The 20134-nt window shown below is 43.3% G+C and overlaps 1 protein-coding gene across 2 annotated transcripts in view; it reads right to left on the bottom strand.

The window, feature by feature from the left end:
• Positions 1-2213: 2213 nt before the first annotated feature.
• The window catches only part of AOAH (acyloxyacyl hydrolase), an 82397-nt gene continuing 64476 nt past the window's right edge, over positions 2214-20134 (bottom strand). For both annotated transcript variants that reach the window (XM_036405980.2, XM_036405981.2), the window contains exons 17-22: positions 16824-16996; positions 14394-14452; positions 14254-14313; positions 12610-12706; positions 8735-8811; positions 2214-2560 (exon numbers count right to left, since the gene is read on the bottom strand). In XM_036405980.2, coding sequence (XP_036261873.1) covers positions 2432-2560; positions 8735-8811; positions 12610-12706; positions 14254-14313; positions 14394-14452; positions 16824-16996 — 595 coding nt within the window. In that variant the 3' untranslated portion in view covers positions 2214-2431. The remainder of the gene's footprint in view (positions 2561-8734; positions 8812-12609; positions 12707-14253; positions 14314-14393; positions 14453-16823; positions 16997-20134) is intronic.

Here is a 20134-nt window from a genome sequence, read left to right on the forward strand (position 1 = left end):
TGCATTTTTCACCTTCAACCAGCCTAAGCACCAGGAGACAGTTAACCTAATGGAATAGACTAGAATTCATAGTTTCACTGCTTTAGCATAAGTAAGCTTTTTCAGCAGCATTTTTAAATATAAGACATGTATTTTTAGAGTGGTATGGGTAAGTGATTGATGTTAGGGGGTGCAGAACTTCAGCTGTTTTTTGCATTTGAAATAATTGAGACATAGTGGTTGTAAAAGCTGATGGCTTAATAGTCCCGAAATTCATCTTTCTTTAATAAAGATAGATAATGCATTATCAGGTTTCTGCATGCAGATGGGTTTGGAGGTGCAGAGCTCAACTTGAGGTGCAAGGGCATGTGCTTTGGGTGGTGTGCTTTCAGCCAGGGGCAAGCCTATTCCTTGGTGTCCCTCAGAGACCCTGTATCCAGCATTAGCAGTTGAACTGGGCAAATCTTTGAGAGGGCTTTGCTTTGGGATTTGGCTATGGAGGTTTCAGGTTGTCTTTCAAAAGATGTTCTAATTATAAAAGAAACCTTTTTTTCCCCATTGTTCAGAAATTCTGTAAGTTCACAAGTGAGAAAGTCTGTAAGAGAAAAATGCTTTTCTGTGGGCAATGTTTATTTTAGTTGAGGAAATTTCAGTTTTACTACTTAGTAAAACTCCTAATTGGTGTTATTAAATCCCAACCTCAAATGAAATACAATAATTTGCAAAGAAATTGCCTTGAAAATTAGGCTTCCAAACATGACTCCCTTCCCCCTTTTAATTGCTACACTTCTGTGTGTTGATGTAGAGAAAATAATCTGATATTCTGTAATTATTGCCTGTGCTGTACTTGGGCTGTAGTAAAAATGTGTGGATGCACTTGTTTCTGTCCTTGTGTTGTATTTAATGAAAGATAAGAGTCCTGAATAAGTAATATAAAAATAGGAGGTGCTTTACCTGGCCAGGGTACATGGAATGTTATGTTGTTTGAAGAGAATTTCTAGAGGAAGCAAGGGGATTTCCTTCTAACGCTAAATAGTCTTCCCCAGGTGTGCCTCTCTGGAGTTGAAACTATTCCTTGGGAGACTGGGTATTTTTGTAACATCTAAATGCCTTTAATGAATTGGGGCCTTATTAACAAGTATCATTCAATTAAGGAATGTATTCCCTTCTGGTTTCCTAAAGTAGGTGACTTGAATATTTACTTAAGTGTTAGCAGTCATCCCAAAGGAATTATCATAGTTTCTATCTTAATATCTTAATAAAAGACCCAGCATTGACTGTACCCTATAAAAAGGATTAGGATCTAGGAAAGCAGTAATATATGCTTCAATCAAAATAGTATTAGCCAAGTCATCCCCTGCCTGTCCAAAATGCTGAGTGGGTGTACATCCTACAGCCAGGCCCTATCCTTGGGTTTGGACCACAGCCCAAGAGCTGCCTCACGTGTGACAGCCTTGTGCAAGGGCTGTGCTCAGAACAAGGAGCAGAGCAACTCTACCTGAGTTTTGGGCTGTTGGAGTGTTTGAGTCATGTCATGTTAATGCTTGCTATTTACTGGATCTTTTTCACCCATAATTAATGCCACTTAATGCTCTCTGATCCCTCCATCATCAGTAAGGTTGCAAGTAGCATAGAGCTGTCTCTGATTTTTAAATATTTATTTTGCTAAGAGCATTGGATAAGCTGGTGAAAAAATGCAGTAATTTTCCATCTTCAAGTCTGCCTATGAAGTAAGGATTGCCCAGTATTTTCAGTGATTCCCTTGGCCATGCCTGTAAAACACATAGGACTGGGCATATTATTTTTCTTAGGGAGCAAAAAAAGCACAGATACATTACAGGTTGAAAAAGCAACCCGCTTTTTAAATACATGAAGTGTTGTCAACCTAATATCTTATTAATGGGGAAAAAGAACCTGTGCTCAGTCAGCCTGTGCTGATGCTGCCAGGCACATCAAAATTGTAGTGCCTTGTGATTCCTGGCACACTTTAATAAGCAAATAGCAGCTAAATAATGTATTGACAGTCAAGGCAATTACATACACACAATTTATAGCAACATAATGAGTTTGGGATCCCCCCCTCTCCTTTTGGGATCAGATTAACTGTTGAAACACTACAAATAGAAAACCTAGAAATGTTCTGCAGAAGGAAAAAGGATTAGGTAAGGGTAGGAGTTTACTGTATATGGAAAAAAGAAGAATGGATTTTCAAACTGGTACAATAAATAGTCTAGTTGGCAGCTATCCTTTGATTTTTATTTTTGTAGCTCCACAGAAAAAGCATTGTCTACTTGTGCAGGTGAGATACAAACTGAAAAGAATGCTCTTGTGTTATGTCCACTGCTACTGGCTCTGATAACCTCCTCTCCCCCCTTTTTTGTGTGTGTCTTTAATCATCTTGGTTCGTGGAAGCGCCATCATCAATCGCGCAAGGGTTCCAGCAGTTGGGAAGTCAGTGTCCACCTTGATCTTTGAATATGGCTTCAATCTGGTCGTTGAATGGATTCTCCTTGCCAAGCACTTGAGGCCACTCGTGTAGTGCCTTCTGCCAGGTAATGCCTGTTCCAAGGGCTGCAGCAATCTGCAAACCACAAATGCTGTCAATTTCTTGTGCTTCTATAATGCCAGAGTTTAGAAGACCCCACCATAAGTATAACCATGTGATGGACTGTAACCTCTAACCAAAGCAAATACCCCATTCCAGCTCCTTGAGCAGGTCTAAGTCCTTCTGAACAGTAAAAATAGGGTGAGGGCCATATATCTGCAACTCCCTGACCTGTCATTTGTCTAATCATGTCTGTCTCCAACCATTTCCAGATGCCTATGGTGTCTAGTCCATAAACTGCTATTTAAAAGCCCTGAAGTCTGATTTTTTTTTCCCTGTGAAAAATTTTGAAAGTATGTCAAAAGCACCACCTGGGTATAATGCATAAAACTCTTGCAAGTCCAAAGGAATTCATGCTCCCAAATGCCTTTGGTACTTCTCTTAAATGTTCTCTGTGCTCTCCTGGGAGGAAACCACAGGTGTTGAGGAAAAAGAGGCCCAATTATTTCCAGTTTCATAACTAACTGTGTCTGATGCTCTAAGTTTGCACCTGCTACTGGGTTGTCTTCAGAGGTTTTTTTTTCCCATGAGACCTGCAGAATGATAGAATAGCCTTTCTCCTCCATATCAGTCTCCCTCCAGCTTTCGCAGAGGTTTTTGCCCTAGAAGTTATGTACCAAAGAGAAATGTTATCTGCTGTATTGCCAGGGTGAAAAACATCAGCGGTAGCAGAAAGGGACAGAGAGAAAAGCCTGAGTCTCCCTTGTCCAAGTTTTTACACCCTTCTAAGGCATTTTATTATACTCCTGACCTGCAGTAATATTTGGCCCATACGAGAACTTTATTTTCAACCCAAACTTTTCAACACACTGATATTGATTGTAGTTATGAGGTTTAAATAAGGCTAACAAAGCCTTTTTTAAGGGCCAAGGTGGGTTTTTGAAATCAAGCTATTTGAGTACTGTTGTTTTGGAGTTTGGGAAGATACTGGAGCCTGTGGCAAATTTTTATGTGCTACTTTTTTAATCCTGTGCTTTAAAAGAAGCTCTAATGATGGGCTGGAAGACAAATATTGTTCTTTTATTTAAGGGCTCATGTACAAAGAGTAACATTTGTGGGGGGTAGGCTCTTAGACTCTGGTCTCTCAAGGTCTTGTTAAGCTAATGAAGGAATTGGGGCAGGGAAGAGGGATAGTGGAGGTTTGTTCATTAGAGGGTTTTCTCCTGGTTGCAGTTTCTATTGTGACCAAATCTTATTCTGGGACACCCTATGACAGCCAGGGGGCTGAGACCTTTCCCTGTCAGAGTGGTCCATTCTGGCACGGTGGTCTCCAAACCTCCTTCACAAACCTCCCTAAACCTTCCATGTGTTTTTTTTAGCAGGATAGGTGGGATTCATTAATTTTGTGGGTGGGTGGGTGGTTTAAGAAACCCTACATCCTTTGCAAAGGTACCACTGGAGGTATGGTCAACAGTGTTCAGACTAATGCTGACTCTAATTTAAGGTATGTGTGCTTAGACTGCCCTAAATTGAATTAGGTTCTGTGCACACAATTTCTTGACGTCTGGATGATTTCAATAATTAATTCTGGATGAGTAGTTTAGCAGACAGAGAAGGATTTGTGACTCTGGAAATTGCTTTCTTGCAGGTCTTTTTTAAATTCCAGAGTTCTTGTACTTTGAGACGTGGTATAATTTTTATAAGCTTTGCAATTATCTTTTTGTTGTCGTTGTGAAGATGACAACCCCTAAGCAAGTTTTTAAAGGAAGTATTACCCATTCCTCACAGAGCTCTAGGTGACTGCAACTGGGAGGCAGCTGTGGTTTTTCAGCAGCTTCTGGCTATCTGCTTTCCCCTTCTGCACCAAACAGGTGATAGGCATGATTCTCAGCCAAGTGTAAATACCCAACTCCTCTGATATGCGTCACTTCAGCTTTTCCACTTTATTTCTGGCTGGAACATGCTTTGCTATGACTTAAGGAAGAAAATAGGAGAAGCTAATCACACTCAAGCTGTGCTTTCCTGCCTGTACATAAACATTAAGAATCTTCCAAGCGTCTCTGGTTCCATTTTGTGATGCTCAGGGCTTTTGCATTCTCCCTGGAAACATCACAAAAGCAAGAAATGGAGCCGTTTATGCAGGATCCTGTTGAAATGCATGGCCCTGTCATCCAAACAAAGCAATCGACTGTTCTAGAGGAGCCTGGTGTCCTTGAAGCCATCTGGCGTTCACAAGGATTTGCAGTGAAATTTTGTAGTAAAGGAGAAGATGCTGAAGAAAATCCCTGGGTTCCCTCTATAGTCACTGGGAAGGGAAAGTCAGATTTTTTCCAAGGACAACCAAGCTGGACTTTGGTGAATGGTGTCTCAAAAATACTCTAGAGGGAACTTGGGAGGACTGAGTGGATCACTTTACTTTTAGGTGTTAAAAGTAAATAGTGTGTATTTCCTCCACCTCCATCCTGGGTGTTTTGGAAAAAAACTTTATGGAGGCAAATTTTAGCTTTGAAACTTTACTGAAATGCAATTATGCCAATTATGAGTGTTTTGTTTGCTCCCTCCTGTTTTGCAACTTAAAAAAAACCATGCAGGAAAACCCTTTTCCCACAAGAGATTTACAGGAAGAGAATGTGATTCTGGGCCCAACTCAACAAATCAGTACTTGGTGTTTATCCCATCTTTCACAATTTTTTCATATAAAATATTGCCTGGAGTGGGGACCATAGGGGCTAGTTTTTCCTGCCTGAGTACCTAACCTAGCCTTTCTCCAATGCATGAAAAACTTCCATAGCTCTTATGGGACAGGGAAAGTGGGGCCTTTTATTTCTTATTTTCTTTTCCTTCTCCTTGCGAGGTATGCAAGCTTTAGTTACAAAGGTTCAATTCCCTCCCACATCCCTCCAGAATGTTTGGACCTCTGGACTCCTGGATATATGTGCTGACACCTGCTTCTGCCCTGTTTATACCAGCAGACAACTTTTTTTTTTTTTTAATTAAAGATACAGTTGACAACAGACACCACCTTATCCTGCCCATTGCTGTACCACAGTGATTAGGGATCACCTAGTAATCACAACTTGCCAGCTCAACCTTGGGTTGAAAAGGGCACAGAGAGGGGTTCCTTCATCCCAAACTTCAAAATTTCTTTGCATTGAAGGCAAGAGCTAAGGTGTTTATGCTTTCCTTGGAGTGCTTCTCAATCTAAAAATTGGAAAATATTTGTCAGGTGCTTCGATATCTACAGAGGGAAAATTCAGCAGAAATGCTCTGGCTCGGTATCTTATCTGTTGTATTTATCAAGCTGCCTGTGAGGTGTGGGGAATAGCTGCAGGGATGGAAGCAAGAGCTTCTGTTCACTTGACAAGCTGCATGGAATCAATCCTCTCCCGCTAGGCAGCTCTGTGTGCTACAAAACCCATACCTGGCCAGAGGCATTTGTGTCAGGAGAAAGTAAAACTTTAAATAAAACTTGTATGAGGAGTGAGTGAATTGTTTATCATCTTCCTTAAGAATACTCTAAAATAGCAGTCTCTGCTCATACTTCCCCTTCTATTTATTAAGAGAGTTACTCTTGGGGCAGAGTGCAACATCTCAGTCCAAACAGTGGTATGTTGATAACAGACTTCTCTAACAGGAAAAGAAAAATGGATTTACAATGGTGGATGTTTGGATAAGGCTAATTAATAAAACCTAGGAGGACAATAACTCACTTGAAGTGAGGCATATCTACAGCTGGCACCTTGACTGTAAAGGAAAATGTATCTATAAAAGCATTAACGTCATGCTAGCAGCAGGAGGGAGAGATCATAACCACTGCAGGATGCCAGGTCCAGAGGGAGTGAAATATGGCAGTGCTTGACTGCATCCTGTAGCTCAGCACTCTGGGGGCTGCAAGCAGGTTTGTAGCTGCCCTTCAATGTCCTTTTGTAATTTTCTTGTGGCCTAGGAAGGATCCTGTTAAGTAGTTGCTGCCTTCAACTCCTTGCTACCTTGCTGGTGGGATACAGGATGTGGGCCGGGGGCTGGATGAAAAGCTGTGATATGACAAGCCTGGCTCCCACTGTGGCCTGGTGCTAAGGGGGGGGGTTATAAGAAACCTCAGGCCAGCCTTAGGCCAGGGAAAGACAGGAAAATAATGCAAAGAAAATAATGCAAATGTTTCCATTGCACTCCAGACTTTGTAGTGCAGTTTCCCCACATGATGGAAGGGTTGGGAATGGGGTTTATTTCTTCACTGTTTTTACTCTCATTTCATTTGCTAGGTTTTCTCTAATTGCTTCCTTGCAAAAGGCCTGCAGCAAAAAATCAAGGCACACTTTCTCCACATCCCCATGCTGTGAATTCATACTTTTATGCAGCTGTCTCCTGGTACTTGTAAAGTAGACAGGCAGGAATTTTTGCTATGTAGGAGTCCCTCTTTGAACAGGAGGATCTTGTAATTTGGCAAGGCTAAGCAAGGCACTGTATGGCCCCGAGTGACTAACATGAGTGTAAAAGATAGCACCTAAAGCATCTATTTTCCCTTTGGACTTTCCCCCTGCAGGTTTCCCCTATCTTAATTGACAGAACAGTCAATGGAGAAGTTGCTGAAATGCTGGAATCCATCAGTGCTTGCACCCTACTCCTGTGGAAGTGCTTCTCCACTGACTGCTCTTTCCCAGTGTGGAAAGCAGCATCACATTGGGTCATATGGAGATGGGGTTTTTGGAGTCAACACATGCAGGGCATTATTCCACAACATAAAACTGGCCCATAAAATCCCCCCATAATTCTGAGCAGGGGGAGCTACCAAGTGGCTGGGCAGTGTGGTGGGGTTTGCTTGCAAAGGAGACTGACTGCTGCTTTTCTCTGCACGTGTATTTGAAACCTTCAGGTGGTGTATAGAAAACCAACTGGCTTTGTTTGCAGCTGACTGCAGAACACTCTCCATGTGTTTTTGTCAAAAAACCCCTAATTTTAAGTGAGCATGGTGGGAACCAGGCAACCTCACGCTAGATTATCAAACCAAAGCAAGGACTTACAGTGGAGCAGCTGCTTCTCCTTCCCCTTTGTTTATTTCTGTAATAAACAGACTGTAAACCTTCTCCTTCAACCTGTCCTCGGAGGCCAAGCAAGCAAGTGAAAAAGTAATAAGATGTAGATGCTGAGCAGAAGCAATTTAAAAGTATAACTTCAAAAAGAATCTTTGTTCCAGACTGTGACAGGCAAACCTTCAGTCTCAGAGGCTGCAGGGCAGCAGCAGGGCTGGTGGGGGCCTGTCTGGTTTCTGCAGTGCTGCCTTACTGTCCTGATCCTGCAAAACTCCCACGGGTGTTTGGGCAGGCAGCTGGCCAGCCTAAGCAGCAAGGATCAGTTTTTGTGCATTAAGACCTGTTTGGTCACGATACTGGTTAGTGAGGGAAAGAGGCAAACTCCTTGCAGGACTCAGAGCAGAGTGCAGCCATCAGAAATATCGGAGATATTGGTTCTTGGGCTACAGCTGTCATTTAAATTGGCCAAAGAAGGCACCCTGGCTTGTATCAGCAATAGTGTGGCCAGCAAGGCTAGGGCAGTGATTATCCTCAGCACTTGTGAGGCTGCTCCTCAAATCCAGTGGTCAGTTGTGGGCCCCTCTCAACAAGAAAGACACTGAGATGCTAGAGTTTGTCCAGAGAAGAGCAACAGAGCTGGGGAAGGGTTTGGAGAACAAGGCTTATTGAGGAGCAGCTGAGGGAACAGAAGTTTTTTAGCCTGGAGAAAAGGAGGCTGAGGGGAGATCTTAGTGCTCTCTACAACCTAAAAAGATATTGAGATGTGGTGGGGGGTGGTTTCTTCTCCCATGAAACAATTAATAGGATATAAGAAAATGGCCTCAAACTGCACTGGAGAGGGATGTTAGATTGGATATTAGGAAAAATCATTTCAGGGAAGGGGTTGCCAAGCATTGGAACAGGCTCCCAAGGGAAGTGGGTACACTACTATCCTGGGAGGTATTCAACATGTGCTGCTTTGGGGCAGGGTTTACTGGTGGACCCGGCAGTCTCCATCATCTTAGAGGTCTTTCCAACCTAAATGATTCTATGACTTTCTCTCCTTTAAAATAGACAGATTCCCTAAATCTGCATCCCTGTGGCACGCCAGCTGGATGCCTGGGGCAGCAATAGGCACCGGAACCCCACATGATCCCACATCCCACCTGCTCCCACCCATCTCCTGAGGCCGGGTTTTTACCTGGCTGGGGTGGAAGCCGTCGACTGGCTCGATCAGCTGCCAGGGCTCGCCTCCCATCTTGCGCCACTCCTCGGCCGCTGCAAGGAGCGCAAGCAGAGGGATTTTATCACCCGGGAGAGCGGAGACACCGCCCCGAGACATATCCCCCTCCTCCTCAAAGCATCGCTGGTGTTTTTAGGCACGCGACAGCTCTGCGTGAAGATTATGATAATTCGCATAGAGTTGTCAGAGCCTATAGTGTGTACAATCCCCTCTCCTTGGGGCAGTATTTAAGGCTTTATTGGTTTTTTTTTTTTTCCCTCTGCGATATTTATGCAAGGAAGTGCTTTGAACATAAATGATTGTAAAACAATTCACTTTCCCTCCCAACTAAGATGGATGCTGTAGCAAGTAAACCTGTAAATTATTTAATACTGATTTAACACTTTTGCATTTCCCATGTTAGTTGCATCTTCAGCAGTGCAAAAGAAAAAGTAGAGATCAAGAAAACAGCACTTTTTAGAGAAAGAGATGGTAACAGAATATTCACATGGGCTGAAATCTGCATGAACAGGCTGTCATTTTTGGTTACTTATCTTCCAAGTGGTCTTTTTCAACTCCAACAAAATAACCTTTTGAATTACATAAGCGTGACATTCAATGCAAATGATGCTGTGCTGTAAGCCCTGGAGCCATTAGAGAAGTAAAAAGCTTTCTCTCTTCAAAAGGGCTGTGCAGTGATCAAACATGGGACTAGTGGATATGGCATTAACACACTGTAAATTCAATAATTCCTTTCATAATGACAGATTAAGAATTCTTAATAGCATTATGCAAGCATCCTGTCAGGAGGAAAATGTTCTCCACTCAAGCACCACAGTTTGATCTGGGCTCACTGCTGGTTTTTGGACCCTGGCTATTGTGTCAAAAAGTGATGTCTGGGTCCCCATGCTAACTCTAATTCACAGAAAGGTGATATTCCTGCTTTGACTGTAGAAACCCACTTGTGATGCTTCAGGCAGTGCCCAAAGTAACCTGTTTGAAGACATGGGGCTTGTAGGTTTGTTTCAAATTTGCAGTATGTTGGGCATAACACATATTTATTTACGTTAGATTCCACCACGCAGTGCACATACAGATGCACAGAGAACTTACCCAACCCCTTATATGTGATACTGTACATGGAGTACAAGGCTGTGTACTGTGTTTTAGTACATTTGTAGTTCATCTGTAGAGAGACTACTGTTCCAGTGCCAGAAACAGCAGAGGAGGAAGTAAGATATGTATCAAGATAGGTCAATTTATACTGTTATACCTGAATTCCAAAAATCCTAGAGCAGCTGAGCAAATACCCACCACCTGAGTATGTCCAGAGCTTGTCTTAGAGATGCTTGCTGCCTTGGCTGGACTGGACTAGAGTTTGCTCTTATCTACATCAAGGAAAAGGCATAACAAGCAACCCCTATCCCCCTCTTTATTCCACTGCTTCATAAAGGAAACACTAATTTCTTTAGTCAAGGTCAACATGTGAGCTTGAGTGTCCACCTAAATCTAGAATAAATGCTAATGTACTCAAATTTTACTCGGAGAAAACTGGGAGCTGCTATGTACATATATATGCCCAGGCCAGCCTGAAATCTATGTACTCAGTGTGTAACCACTGCTAAATATTTGATGTCTGGAGAGTTTAGGGGAGGATTTGCTGCTTCCTTCAGAAAGAGACCTGAAAAGTAGGTCAGCAGCCTTAGCTGGCTTTTGAGCACACTCGTGATCTGACAGCTCTCCTGATGGCAAGCTCGAATCCTTGGCTCCAGGGCTGCAGGAAATTTTGCAAAGTGTCTTTCAAAGCTGATGTTTGTATATGCGTGTGTGATTTTGTTTACTTCATTTATTTAACGCAATGTAATCAAGAACAGCAAATTATATTAAGATGTTTCCTTTTGTGAAAGCAAATAAATTAACTAAAGTTGGTAATTTAACTTATTAAAGTAATTTGCCTACCCAGCAGGTAGTTCATTCCAAATCCTAATGACTTGTTAAATATTAAGTAGCTGAGGCAAAAGCCACCAGGAGACTTGGACACCCTTGAAACTCTGCTATGAGAATGAACTTGACAGTGGAGTCCACCTCTCTGACAGAAACTTTTGGACAGAAAGTCTACCTCTCCCATCCTCACTTCTTTACCTCCTCCTCCTCCATATGGTCTTCATGAGACCCAGAACCAGCTTCCTGAATTGGGTCATGTAGGATAAAATAAGTTTGTGAATTTTGATGGGATTTAGCTGCAAAAGGAGATTTTTTTTTTTTAATAATCTTACGTGATGCGGCTGCTTCGTGCTTTCAAGGACAGCTAAGCACTAATGGGGAGAAGCATTAGAGAAGTACACTTTAAAGCATTGACAGGGTGCTTCTGTCCCTTTGTGGCTTTGGATTTAGATGTCTGCATGCTGGGATTTAAAATACAGTCCCCAGACAAAATTTTTCAATAAGGACTACATGGAACTACCTCTCTATGTGAACATAAAAACAAAGAAATGAAGATCAAGCTTTTTTCCTAATTATTATATACTCTTTTTTTGAATGTAAACATTCAGGCTATCTGGGAGACGCCCCAAGGTGGGGAGGGCTGGAGCTCCTGCCCCAAGAGCAGAGGCTGAGGAACAGGGATGGTCCATTCCAGGGAAGAGCCTGTGGGAAGACAATGTAGATGGGACCAGCCTCTTCACAGCAGCGCACACTGGGGGAGGGAGAGACAAGTTGTAACATGGGAGATCCAGGCTGGATGTAGAAATTTTCTACATCCAGCCTGGAAAAAAGCTGTTTTCCTACTTTCCCTTCACTGTCTATCTACTTGTAATTGGTTGCCCAACTCATTCACTCATTTCATGCTGATCCTTGTTTTTAAAAAGAAGGAGTGAGTTTCTCCTTGTGATGAATTTGAGCTGATGCTGGGTGTTGCCTCAAGCTGGACCCCTGTGCATCTTGAAAGGTAAGCAGAGTTGATTCAGGGACTCAATGACAGGTGTTTGTCCCCAGCCGCACAAGGACACTGTCTGCTCACGCTCATGCATAATGACAAAAGTTTCCCAGGTGTTTTAATTTATTTTTAAGTGTCAGTTTCAGAAGAAAGTGATTTAGGTAATGCGCTTACCTAATGTCACTAAAGATCACAGAAGGACAAGTTTTGTAAGCTCTTCAAGTCAAAAGTTACAGTAGTATGTAGGTGTTTAAAGAAACATAGGAAATATGCCAGTTATTCCTGGGAGAGGTGCTTCTACTTTTGGGAACAGTGAGAGGGTGGCTGTGTTATTGAGGCAGGGAAATGGCTGATGAAAGATCCCCTTCCCAAGGCACTGCTCAGCCCAGAGGAGGCAGCATGAAGACTACTCTGACCACTGCAGGTATACATCTCCAGCCTAAAAACCTGCTTTAAAAGCAATGTTCAAAAATAAAACCAAACCTTACAGACCAATATGGTTTGAGATTTCTTTTTTTTCTTCATCAGCCTGAGAAGTTGCAGTAGACAAGCAGGAGGCCTTCTTAGCAGAGGCACATCTCTTGTCCTTGTCACTTTGCTACCCAAGAGGAAGTGGCCAATGTGCTGTGCATCACTGGGGTGGTGGGTGCCAGCAGCTGGGACTAGTGGGGACGCTGTAGCTCCCAAGGCAGTGGTGGGATCTTGTCTTAGGAAAGGTGCCTGGTCACTGCAACCATGGAAGCCAGGAGAAGCTGGCATTAAGGATACATCCTTGGCCATAGCCCTGACAGCAGGGTTACCCAGGCTAACTGACTGTATTGCCCTTCTACTGGTATAGAGCCAAAATATGAGGAGCATATCAGCAGGCCAGAACTCGAGTAAAAGCTTTGTGAGAAAGACAGGGTAAAAAACAACTTACTTTGTCTCAGTGGGAAATCCATGTAGAAAATATCAAAGTTGGCAAATTTCTCAGATCTTGCTATTTCTTTCAGGACATTGGAAAGTTGTAATGCTCTCTGCAAAAATCAAATGATTTAATGACTGTTCATTGCTATTCATGTTGCTTTGCATGGATTCAGCTTTTGTCACTGATGTGCAGGCAGGAATTTGAAAGCTAATGTTGCCCTTGCTTCTGGGAGACTGGAGGTGAAATGAGGCTCTTCATCAGAACGTGGACTTGCATAAGCACCACCAGCCTTTGGAGTACCCAGTTCATCCTCAGGGACTGCACTGAGGTCTCAGCTGATTTGGTAAGTTTGTTGCAGCATATGTTTATTTCACTGGAGACTGCTTTTAGTAGTGCCCCTACACTTATATAAATATTCTAAGTTTCTCGCTTTTGGAGCTCTTTCTTAAAGAAATTCAAAACTTTTCTACAAAAGAAATGCCCTCTTTTCCTATTATCCTTGCCATTACTAAGTTGGGGGTGATAATGCTTATCTATGCAGACCAAATTCCACCCTTACTTTCAGAAGAGTAAATTACCACCATTGAACGTCTGCCTGATACATTCAGTGTAATTTCTGCAGCCATAACAGAGATCAGGATCTCCTAAATATTTAAATTGTGCAGTTTGGATAATAACATAGACAATTAGTTTCAGACAGGGGCTCAGAATGATTAATTCATACCCTGCAGATATATGCATTGTTCATGGACAGAAGTTACATGTACTCTATGTTCTGTATTGTTGGTATGAATATATAAGCTGCAGTCCTGCAAAGGTTTAGGAATGTGCTTAATGGCCCCCTGTCAAGGGGGACATGGCATAAAATGAAATACATATGTAAGCTTTGGTGAAATTAAGGTCATATTTTGTTGTTTAGTGAATGCAAACATTAATACAACCAAACACAAAGACGACACCTTTCATAACATTTGGTTACTGGCTCCTTTTACATGGCTGCAGGGGATTGCTGGGATTAAATATCAGCTTGTATCATAAGAAAATAAGTGGCTGTTTTTATGTATCATTCACTTCTGCAGCCAGATTTCTAGGTTGAGTTTTAAGACATCTCTGTTCTGTCTGTTCTCATTCCTGCACTGAGCCTGGATGCTCCCTGGTCACACCATCTGGTGATTAAGTCCACAGAAATGTGTCTGAGGAAGATTAGCACAAATCTCAAATGAAAATAGGGTAAGGCTCTTGCTCTCAGGACCTGATCCTACAGCCAGAAAAATCTATGCAGCTGGCTTGTCATACCAACAGCTCACATGATTCAAAAGCCTTTCCTTTCTTATCAGGCACATTTTCTTCTAAAAGAACATGGACCTGAACAGTTCTGTCTCAGGGAGATCACATCCCTTGAGCATAAATTTGGGTATCTGAGAGGTTGTAACAGCAATACCTTTACAAATCCCTTAACTTGAGCATGCTGCCTCCCAGAGCCTGAGAGGCATTTGAAAGAATAAGTGTGGATGTTTCCACAACTTCTCCTCACCTTTGAAAGAAAAAAACCTGTGCTGACATCTTACCTTTGAGGCAATTGGGCTTCTCTCCTCAGACCCAGGACAGAGTGTCTGAGCACTGGGGTGATCCCCTTGCAGCCCCATTGAGACTTACCTCTGAGGTCAGGTTCCTGAGGGTCTCGTTGGGGGTCAGCCAGCCGCTGCAGGGGCTCACCTGGGCAGGCACGAGGAGAGGGGCTTTAGCAGCAGAACAAGATGAAAGGGGGGCTCCTAAGCTACAGCTGCAGACCTTACCTGGAGGCAGTCGAGGAAAGAGTAGACTTGACTGTACGTGACATCCTTGTTCAGTTGTCCTGCAAAGCACAGGGAGCCAAACATCGTGTGCCCGATGGCCAAATGTGATTTCATTCTGCACACCTATGCATTCCTGTGCCTTACACTCCTGGGTGGGGAGAGGCACCCCCAGAGCCTCACCACACACCCAACGCCCAGGGGACCCTCCCACCACCAGAGCTGGGGTGCAATAGATGTGGCAGCATCAAGGCATCCTTCCTGCTAAGGTGCCCGTGTCCCTGCAATGTGCAGAGCCCCACACCTGCTGTTCCTGCATCCCTCTGCTGCCTTTCATAGGTGATTTGTCTCACGTGTGGGGTTAGTCATCACAGCCTGTGCCAGCCTCCAAAGTGCATGGCTGATATTTCCCTATTAACCTGTCTCTCACCCACCAAAGAAATGCAGGCTTTGCAAAGCTGAAGGGTGCCTGTATACACTCTGAGTTTTGCATTTACTTCACAGAGGTTAGCCTTAAAACGGAGAAACAATTTTGCTGTCATGGAGGGAAGTGGATATGCTTCTGTGGGTGAGGAAATTTGAGCATCAAGTCAAGCACCCAGCTAATATTCCATAAAATTCACTGTGCTATGCAATAGCCTGGCTGGCTGAGAGAATGATCTATTTTATCAATCTTTTTGCTTCTTTGGTAACTACAACTAAGACGAGATTTAAATGGCCACATTTTTTTGTATTAGTTGTATTATTTGTAGTACTCTGATCATCCCATCAGGCTTTGATACTTTTGCAGTGCTGAAATAGGAATTTCTTATTGTTGTTTTTAGGAACTGCAAAGTATAATCTCTCCCAAGTGAAATGGGCTTCTCAGGTTGCTTTGCAGAGGCTCCCTGATACAGATGTGTTTCCTGCCTTTCACACAGCTGCCCATCACCCAGCAGCAGTTCCAGCTGCCCAGAAAGCAAAAGGTGGGGAGTTCAAAGATCTAGGAACACTTCTGGCTACTTGGATGTTCCAGATTTCTGTAGCTTGAAGCATCAGGCCCTGGGATGGGCTGTTGTGGGGACCAGGGATTTGGCAGAAAGACAGATTGATGTCTGGTCATGGCTGAGTGGCAGCCAAATGGGGAAAACTGCTCACAGCCTGTTGGAGGATGTGCCAGAAGGGATCCCTTGCTGCAAAACATGTTGCTTAGGATTAATTGGGTCCCTCCAAGGCAAATCAGCCCCTCTGAAAATTTTCCAACTGATCCTATAGTTAATCACTCCTGATTTGGCTACGTGTTGTCTGTGATAATTAGATACCTAGTCAGAGGAACTGTCACTGTGATAAACATGCACTCAAGGGAAGAAATGGTTTTATGTGACTAAAAATAATTATGACAGGTTTCCCCTGCCTTGAAAGGGGTAAGATTTTTCTTTTTAGTTTTTTAATTTTTTTTTTATTGGTACTAGTATAGTGGTTATGAGAGAAAAATATAGGAATAGAAATGGGAAAGATGTGAACCCATTGGTAATTACTAGGGAACCTTGGGGAAACCACAACACAGCTGCAAGCTGTGTTACCCAGTGGTTGCCAAAATCATCTGAAGTTGTAATCTACCATTTTAATGATGTGATTTAGCTTCTCTCTCTCTTTGCTGGTGAGAACCATTATGACAACAACTTCCTGCCTGTCAGATGCAAAAAAGATTCTTTTACTCCAATACAAGTGAGTACGTGCTTTTGGTCTAGAAAGCCAAGGAGTGAGTGGTCCGTTAATGGTCAGAGGTACTGTGCCATTCACACTCTGAGTTGACAGGATCCCAAAGGTAGCCTCCAAATCTCTGAAAAAAAATGCCCCAAAGCACTTTACATTTTGAGGGAATGTCCCAAAACATGCCTGCACACAGTATGAGGTTTCAATCATCACATATAGCTAGTGTAGGAGGTGCCAGGCACCCAGTGCTGGCAGAAAATTTATTTCTCTAATATAAAAAAAGTCATTTGGAACCCTCTGACCTAATCTTTTGCCTTGGTCCACATTCAGTTTTAATACAACATCCACCAGTCAGTGAGTGTAAACCAAATGCCCATCTCCACCTGTAACAACAATCAGGATGCAATGCAGGCAGGCTGGCCACAATTTTGGGCCAAGACTGTGGTAGAACAGCTTTTTTGCACCACCAAAACGTGTTGAACCTGGTTTGGAGCTGGGTGGGTATGGCTTGTGAGGGAACCAGTCAGAATAGGGGTCTATTCTGTCCTGCACTGGAAATGGTAAGAGCTGTCATTCCTACTTCTGCAGCACAGCCAATATCTGCCTCATATTTCTCAGATCTCCTCCACTCTGTCAGGTTTGTTTGAAGTCATCAATGGATTCATAGATTTTTTAGGGAGAGAAGCCAACATGACTGGGCTGGTGACCAGGAGGAACCCCACAACACCTCAAATTTACCTAGAGGATGGTATCTGTTGTGCAGGTTATCCCAGAGGAAGCGGCCATCCACCAAGCCTGTTAGAATCACATGGCTGCCGTTTGGAAGATGGGTGTCCAGGTACCGCAGAGCTTGCACCACATTGGAGAGCATTTCTTTGGGTGTGGTCATGTGGGCCAGTGTGTCACGTTCCCTAAAGGAGAGGATGCCAACAGGACATTGTGTCAGGAATACTGTGTCTCCAAAAGGGCACCTGAAACAGTGTCATTTTCTCCGTCTGCTGCTCTTCCACATTAAGTCAGCTGAATAAAACATTAGAAAAATGCTGTGATGTCTCTCACTTGTCATTGCCAAAATCAGATGTGATATAAAAACCTCCCTCCCTCCCTCAGCATTACCCCATCTTTCTGCTAAAAACAGACAAATGAATCCCTTTTTTATAGAGTGGACTCCAGCTGTGGGTTAACCTCAGTGGGCAGCTAAGCATCACACAGCTGCTTACCTGCTTTCCTTCCTCCACTTCCTCCCCAGTGAGACAGGGGAAGAAAAGAGCAAGAAAACTTGGGGGTCAAGGTAAAAACCAAACCAAAGCACTTATTGTTCAATAAGTGAGGAAGAAGTAGAAGAAGAGAGAAAGCAAGCAAAGAAGTAATGCAAAACCAATCCCTCATCACAGCTGGGTGAAAGTAGGACTTCTTTCCCCATGGGTTCCTGTACATACCTTACTTTCAATGTGCTCTTTGGAGTACATACCTTTCCTTCAACATCCTCTTAGGACTTCTTTCCCCATGGGTTCCTGTACCTACCTTACCTTTAACATACTCTTTGATTATGCAAGGTAGGAACATCTAAGGTAGCTTAGATGTCATACACATGTCATACACCTCTTACTACAGCTCTCCAGGAGGGCAGGAGAGGGGTCTGGACAAATGTGTGAGCCTGGAGAGAGGTGATACCTAAGATTAAAATAGTCCATTGGAGTACAGGAGCTGTGTCAGCGTTCCACATGGACTGAATGCCCACATTTTGTGACTCATTGTCAGGCGAGAACCTCTTCAATCCAGATTCCCCAGCTGAGGCTTATCCTTTCCCTCTTGTATTTAGCTGTAAATGCTGCAGGAGTGTGAGGGGAAATTAAATCCTAAAGTTGAAATACATTTCAATTTATATAAGAAAAACAAACAAGCAGAACCACCCCAGGCTTCCTGGAGAACACTGCTCTAGTTATGTTATTATAGCAACCACTTTATTACAGAAAAAGCGTTTACGCACTCTCCCACCCGAGAGCTATTGCTGTGCTCTCATAGTGCACATGTCCATAGCAGAGGCTGGCAGCAAGAGGGGACACAGCCCTGAGAAGGTTGTCCCATCCCATCAAGAGAGCATCTATTGGAACCCAGGACATTCCTCTGGCTGCCCTGGAGGACTTGAGACCCTAGCAGGGGGCCCAGAGACCTTGACACGGAGTCAAAGACACCTGTGCCTCTGATTTTAGCCCATGGAAACAATTATGAACTTTGCGTGAAGATTTACAAGCCACAAGGGTTTGAGTAGAATGATAGTGAATTTATCACAAGGTTAAAAAGTAGAATTTTGGGGATTTAGAATGGGGGTTCAAGAGGCAAGATGGAGGAATCTGGGTGTGTCCTGTCTTTCTTCTTCTTCTTCTTCTTGTCCTCCATCTTCTGCTGTGATGGTGACACTTCTGGATTGGTTTAGGGTAGAGACAGACTGTCTAACATAGGTGATAGGTATTGGAAAATTATTGTAAATAAAGTATTGTAAATTATTGTAAATAATGTAGTTTTTAGTATAAAAAGATAACACCGTCCTGAGGGTGGTCAGTGTGCCACGAATCGACCTGCCAGACAGACCTCAGTGGGTCAGAAAAAGAATTTCTTAGATAAAATAAACAACCTTGAAAACCAGAGATGAGGCTGAAAACCACGACTTCTTCTTCGGTTGTGGGGCTGGGAAAAAAGACTCCTTAATACCTTGGGAGCCATTTCAGCAACAAAAAACCTTAGAAGGATCCATCCACCTTGGAAAGCAGGGTCTTGGGACAGTTTTCATTCAGTCTTGGTGATATGGCCCAGCTGAACAAGGTGTTCAGAAAGTGAGGTCAAGAAAGACAGGGGATGTCCTTCCAAGCAAGAAGGTTGCACTAATGACCACCCTCATTGTTTTGGTGATTCCCACGTTTTGTCCTCTTACTTGTGCTCTTTGCTGTAAGAAAAGCAATCACATTAGCAGCCAGAAGGCTCCATCCAGGTCCTTTCCTTAGGATAGTCCTTTCATCTCCTTCTTGGCTTTCCAGGGGTAAGAGAAAGGCAAACTTGATGCTTGCAGTGCTGAGCAAGCTGAATTGGGTCAGATTCCTGGTCAGTGAACACCATAGAAGCAGGAGCTTTCCAAAGCACTCTTGCTCTGTCTTGAGGCATTCAAAATGTTTAGATTCAGAGAGGGGAAATGGATGCTGAATCCTGTGTGGGAGAACCATGTTCCCTTAGAAGGATTTGGGACTCTTCACTGAGCTGCATTTTGCACACAAAATAATAATTGGGTGAGTTTCCTGGGCCCAGAAATTTATCTTAATGCAGTTTGTGTTGCTGAAGTCTTTGAGACTTTCTAGCAGGGAGAACTGAAAAACAGTATTAGGATTCAGGTTTATGCTTGTGACAGCCACCAAATCAAGCTACTTTTGAGATAAGACTGTGGATTTGCTCTGAAATGACTTCATTTCACCTACAGATGTTGCAGCACTTGATTTCAAAATAGTGGTCTGATGTAAGGCCTCTACCACAAGTAAACATGTCAGCACAAGCCAAAATTAATATGACATTCATAATTCCACTTTCTTTTGTCATGCAGTGTTGAAGTCCTGCAGATATGCCTTCACATTTCTTTTATCTGCCAGGTTATGAAATTAAATCTGAATTAGAAGAAAGCAACCTTGTAGGCATGTTCAATTTTGGCTCTGCCATAAGGACTCCAAGGTGCCTGGGTGAGCACCAGGGCCTGTTGTGGTACCCTCACCTCATTCCCCTGGGCTTGATGCACAGGGCTGGTATGCCCAGGGCATGAGGGCTACAGGAGCCTGCTCACACACTATTTTTAGGGCAGGAGGGGTGCAGCAGCTCTTTGGTGCTGATAGCTGTACCATAAAGGGACACAATGCTCTTGCTGGCACTGGGGTTACTTTGTACAAGCTCCTTTCACGCTGGGCTGCTGCTCACCCCGCTTTGCTGCTGCCACCTCGCTGTTTGCTGCAGATGCCATAAGTGCAGATGTGTGAAGGAGAGGCTGGAGAAATGGTGCCATACCCAAAATG

The sequence above is a fragment of the Molothrus ater genome, chromosome 1 (assembly GCF_012460135.2).
Source record: "Molothrus ater isolate BHLD 08-10-18 breed brown headed cowbird chromosome 1, BPBGC_Mater_1.1, whole genome shotgun sequence".
NCBI classification, from domain to species: Eukaryota; Metazoa; Chordata; class Aves; order Passeriformes; family Icteridae; genus Molothrus; species Molothrus ater.